Below are 6,000 nucleotides of genomic sequence, written 5' to 3'. Positions count from 1 at the left end.
CCTTGACTTTTGCTGCTACAATGCAATCATTTCCCAAATTGGTATCAATAAAGTACTTATTATATTAATCCTCAAATATTAGAACATTTTATTTAAAAAAAACAAAACATATTGATGTATCTACATACACATATCGATATGTTGTATAAATATTGCAAATCAAAACCTTTATGTACCACTAATTACCAAAAATCGCAGTTTTATCTCCTGTTATTAATGCATTCAAATGGCCCGCCACGAACTTTCGGGAACTATCTGAGTCTCCATGAACCACGTGACGATCAAGCATTTTCGCAACTCTTCGGAGTTTGGGTGGTGCGTACTCACCTCGTGACGTCAGCGCACCGACCAATCAGGGCTCGGTCGGTGTCTCGTCCAGGAAGTAAACGCTGACAGTCTAGAGCAGAGGAAAGGCAAGAGCAAAGAAAACGGCATCAGAGTGCAGTTACCTGCTACAGCACGTAATACAAATATAATAATGTCTTTAACCGCTTTGACGTCTGCCTACAGGTATGTGACTCTGCGTGTATAATTTAAAGTTTGTTGTCCTGAGTTTGCTAGTTGTGTACAATGTGCAGCATCTCTAGCTTGTTCTACAATATCAAATAATCTGGAAAGGTTGAATTCAGTCCCTGAGATGATACTGTCACTTAAAGCGTCATGATGCAAAGGTTGTACTTACTGTGAGCATGCATCCACCTCTCTATATCACTGATGTTGTTCTGGATGGGAACTTGGCCGAAATACATTTGATTGATTCTGAGTCTGAAGAACAGAACTGGGAAGTAACACATTTACTCAAGTATTGTACCTAAGTACAATTTTGAGATACTTGTACTTTACTTGAGTAGTTCCATTTTATGCTACTTTGTACTTCTACTCTACTACAATTCAGGGGTAAATGGTGTACTTCTACTCCACTAAATGTATTTAATACCTTTAGTTACTTCACAGATGTGGATTAATGGTGTGAAATATAATCAAGTGTTAAATCAGACTTTAGTTCCACCTGGAGTAAATCCACAAGCTACCCTGCAGTATACAAAGTCATTCAAACATTTACCAGCTTTGAGAACACTCTCATGATCAATCATTATAAAACATATCATATATATTATTCTGAAATGGACCAATCTGCACAATGACTACTTTTACTGTCGCTACTTTCACTATATTTTGATGATAATACTGTTACTTGAGTAACATCTTGAATGCAGGACTTTTACTGTAACAGAGTATTCCTGCACTCTGGTACTTCTACTTTGACTTAACTATAAGATCTGAGTACTTCACCCACCTCTGCTGAAGAATCACATGTTTTCAGATGTGTTTATGAATGATTGTGTCCTTCAGACTGAGGACCCTGTGCAGACTGCAGAGAATCCAGGGCCACATGGTGAGAAGCCCCTCATGACCTACCTTTCTGGATCAGTCTATGGATCCTGAATGTTGTTTTGTGGCTAATGTTTAATTATGCTAATGTGCAGTTAGCGTGCAATTGAATGTGTGACTTTAGCTCTCATCATATCATTTGAAGGATTGTCAAGTCATACTCTGAAGAAAAAATAGATTCATATAGAAATATTTGTGACCTCAGATTTGCCTCTTGCCACATTGTATTATAGAAAAGATGAAGGCCTACTTTTGTATATCCTTTTATTGGTGATTGGAAAACATGCTAAATTAACCAAAGCCACCCATATTGTATAGACCAAACAATACATCAATATATTATAGAATATTATTACATTTCAGACCTACCAATGTATGCCCCTCAAATGATGCCTTCACATCAAACTATGTGTGTAAATGTATTTGATTATGAATGCATTTATTTAAGTGATGCTTTGTCATCAGTGGAATTCAGTTTCGATCAGTTTTCTCTACGGTCTGTCAAAGTTCTTATCCTTGGCTAACTATATACATCAGCTGTAGAGCTATTTCTGAGTTGATTCAAGTGTTCTATAAAGGCATTACACTATTGCTCCGTCTCTGTTTGGATCAGATGTCGAGTCAGGTGGACTCCGGGGTTCTTCTGGAGAAAGTGGGCTGTGCAGGTGTGATCACCTTAAACAGACCCAAGGCCCTGAATGCCCTGAACATGCCCATGGTCCAACATATCTACCCTCAGCTCAAGGTAGGGCACGCTCGCTTAATGCTAACTTCTTCTGGCTTAAAGGTCAAGGCCTCCCCTGTGGTACATGCCATTTGTTACAGCAGCATGTGACTGGTTATACATGGCTTCCAGTATCTCACTTAGTTTTGATTTTGTTGAGAGTCTGATAGTTTTCTCAAAAACCTGTAAAGGACTTGCTTACAAAAAATATGTATTCATTTATATATATACACCTTTTATATACTTTAAGATAATACATTTATATACTTTTACGGAGTGTTTTAAAACACTTCTGAATATATATAAATATAAAAGTACATTTCTTATACTAAACTATTCAGTTTAATCATTGGCCATCACTCTGATATACATTGTATGTACTGTATGTTTTTTTTATTTTAAACCATATCTGTTTACCATTGTTCGAGGGAGAGGCTTCAGGTGTTCATTGTTTCCCTGTAACTGTTGTGAATATGAGAAATGAAGTACTGAAAAACATGCTACCATAATGTAGCCGTTTAGGAATGTGCTAACTTTAACCTCCTGAAAAACAGAGAAGTTTGATGTCATGTGATACCAGAAGACACACATACAATTATTTCTAAGGATACAGTCATCCCTTACATCGCAAAAAGAAAGACAAAAAACAAAAACATATTTTTCCTTTGACCTGTTGTGCAATTTATTTAGATGATTTTGTTCTGAGTTGCCCAGTGGAGAAATTAACAGGGTTCTTACGGTCATTAAAAACCTGGAAAAGTCATGGAAATTCAAAATGCAAATTTCAGGCCCTGGAAAAGTTTTGGAAAACAATATGTTTCCCAAAGTTTTGGAAAAGTCATGGAAATGTAACTAAAGTTGCATCAAATATAATTTATATTTGATCTAATCGCCGAAATAGTAATACTATAATGATAATACATACTGTATCGTATAGTAATGAAACGTAAAATGGCATTTAACTGACGAGATATTTTGCTGGTGAGATTTCAGTTGCTTTAGCGTGTAGAAGCTAGTAAGCCTATTTGATTTGTTTTAGATAGGCACAACATGTTTCATATGCAGACCTTATTTTCCTGTTCCATGTTCAAATAAACCATTTGAGTAATTTTTTTGGTCATGGAAAATGAGGTAAAGGTCATGGAGAAGTCATGGAAAATCATTGGTGAAAAAGTGTATGAACCCTGAATGAACTATCTCTACTATTCTAATGGTGGTGCTCAAAGCGTCAACAATATATTTAAAGGAATATCATGAAATCATGACTAGACTGATCAAGATTATCCACAGAGCTTGTTGTGGGCATTTTTATGTTGGAACTATTTCTATCAAATGATGACTTCCAATGACTGACATACAGGAGCTGATGCTTCCTTCAGCATCGTAGAAAGAAAATAGTTCCTACAGAAAAATGCTCAAACAACATGTGTGGATTCTTTTTAGTAACGGTACAAAAAGCAGATGAAAAATATATCTGTTTTGGTTTTGAGGGTGAACTGTCGCTTCACCATAACATTTGTTTTTGATGATGCCTTCCTTTGAATGTACTGCTGTCTGTGCTTGTAGAAATGGGAAAGTGACAATGAGACGGACATAGTGATCATCAGAGGAGCGGGGGGGAAGGCCTTCTGTGCAGGGGGAGACATCAGAGGTAAGCAGAACCATTGAAGGATCAATCACTGCGCTCTGTGAGGACCCTGTTTGGGCCTCATGTGTGTTATCAAACATTCACATTGAAGAGGTGAGCACCAGTTTCTCCTAGAGAAAATCAAGCCACAATTAAAGATTACAAAAAAGAATGTAATAAATAAAAGCGTTTATATGAATATTTGTATTTTATTTGATCTTCTTAGTGCACATTCTTACTTTAACTTCTTATCTCTATATACATATTTGTATTTGATTATAATTGATACACACTAAACTGTCACATTCACTCAATTTCTCCCAGGATAAATAAAGTATTCTGATTTGATAATGATTATTAACAGAAAGATTATGTCAGAAATAAAAACATGTTATTCTGTGAAGCCTTAGAAATATGTTTGAACTCTTTTTGATTGTGAGATATAGATGGTCCACTCTGTTACCTGAATGTAATATAAAACAGAGGCGTTGACAGTGTGACTGGATCTAATTCCTGTTTTGATCAGCCGTCACAGAAGCAGGGAAAGTGGGAGACCCTTTGGCAGAGGACTTTTTCCGTGAGGAATACACCCTCAACCACGCCATTGGTAAGCATTACAAGCACAATCACACCTGTATTATCAATCACAACTACTACTTGTGGGTGCTTAATTACTGATAGTCTCACTTGATACATTTATATATCGTTGTTCATCTCATCTCATTTCTCATTGTATATATGTTTACAATCAACACATTTATATATGATTACAAAAAGCTGTATTTTCTTTCACTTTTAAGTGTTGAATTGTACATTCTACTTTATCCTATTCCATTTCAAATGAACATAGTTTACTTAATCTTACATATTTACTTGAAAAAGGTGTGCACTCTTTTCTTGTGATTTTTCTTTTATGTCTTAAGTATATTATCCCTGGAGGAGCCTGGGAATTAAGACATGTCAACAAATATGCTGTAGATATTTTAGACATATGACAATAAAGCCGTTGAGATTTGAATCTGGTAAACACCCAGGCCTCTACTTTGCATGTCTTGATTCTCTGTTTTATAGGGACATGCAGGAAACCATATATTGCCCTTATTGGAGGAATAACAATGGGAGGGGTGAGTACATTTAATATGAATGTGTATAGTTTATATTCTACATTTGGGTTGCCATTACACCGTTTCTTTTTGTGTATGTGTGTGTCATGATGAGACATGAAAGCGACCATACCAGCATTTCTTGCAGCCTGGGTGCCTTGTTAAGTTAACATTTATTCTTCTGTGTGATATACTGGAATGTGCCTGTAGGTGTCAGTAGAGATCTTTCTGCCACTGTCGCCTGCTGCCAGCGGCAAGGTGGCCTCTGATTGGATGAAATATGGAGTGACAGAGCAATGTTGCTGCCACTGTTATTTCCCTCCAGGTGTCGGATACATTCAGAATTTAAATTGGTATCTTTGCCCTACATTAAGCATGATATCACATACAATTATTTACTGTAATATATAAATATAGTATATTCCATGACACTGACCGTGTGTGTGTGTGTGTGTGTGTGTGTGTGTGTGTGTGTGTGTGTGTGTGTGTGTGTGTGTGTGTGTGTGTGTGTGTGTGTGTGGGGTGTGTGTGTGTGTGTGTGTGTGTGTGTGTGTGTGTGTGTGTGTGTGTGTGGTGTGTGTGTGTGTGTGTGTGTGTGTGTGTGTGTGTGTGTGTGTGTGTGTGTGTGTGTGTGTGTGTGTGTGTGTGTGTGTGTGTGTGTGTGTGTGTGTGTGTGTGTGTGTGTGTGTGTGTGTGTGTGTGTGTGTGTGTGTGTGTGTGTGTGTGTGTGTGTGTGTGTGTGTGTGTGTGTGTGTGTGTGTGTGTGTGTGTGCGCACACACACACATACATACTGACTATGAAGCCAAGTGTCAACCCTAGCTCTAGCCAACCTTTTTAGACACATTATGGTTTGGTCCAAAACAAGATTTTTTTTCTCGATGCAATCGATACTATATATAATCCTAAGTATCCGTTTAACCTTCTGCAGTATTGGGAGTAGCTCCAAAAGATTATACATTTGAGCAGCCAGGCAAAAATAGCGTCTGTTTTAGCCAGGTGACTTATACTGAGGGTGTGTCCTTTTTTCCCCCGGGTTATACATTTGGAATGGATGTGTAGTTATTCACAGGAGGATACATCCTAAAGGCTAGTTGGCTGTTTTTGTTCATAGATTTAGACAGCCATGATGACACAATGACACCCCCACTTACT

General features: G+C 37.4%; 1 protein-coding gene across 1 annotated transcript in view; it reads left to right on the top strand.

Moving 5' to 3' along the window:
• The first annotated feature begins 364 nt into the window (after nt 1–364).
• The window catches only part of hibch (3-hydroxyisobutyryl-CoA hydrolase), a 38,248-nt gene continuing 32,612 nt past the window's right edge, over nt 365–6,000 (top strand). Inside the window, exons 1-6 of the mRNA XM_034221528.1 lie at nt 365–510; nt 1,354–1,396; nt 2,006–2,137; nt 3,683–3,767; nt 4,270–4,350; nt 4,815–4,867. Of these exons, the coding sequence (XP_034077419.1) occupies nt 479–510; nt 1,354–1,396; nt 2,006–2,137; nt 3,683–3,767; nt 4,270–4,350; nt 4,815–4,867 (426 nt within the window). The 5' untranslated portion in view covers nt 365–478. The remainder of the gene's footprint in view (nt 511–1,353; nt 1,397–2,005; nt 2,138–3,682; nt 3,768–4,269; nt 4,351–4,814; nt 4,868–6,000) is intronic.

The sequence above is a fragment of the Gymnodraco acuticeps genome, unplaced genomic scaffold (genome assembly GCF_902827175.1).
Source record: "Gymnodraco acuticeps unplaced genomic scaffold, fGymAcu1.1, whole genome shotgun sequence".
Classification (NCBI taxonomy): Eukaryota; Metazoa; Chordata; class Actinopteri; order Perciformes; family Bathydraconidae; genus Gymnodraco; species Gymnodraco acuticeps.
This window is presented reverse-complemented; position numbering and strand designations above follow the sequence as displayed.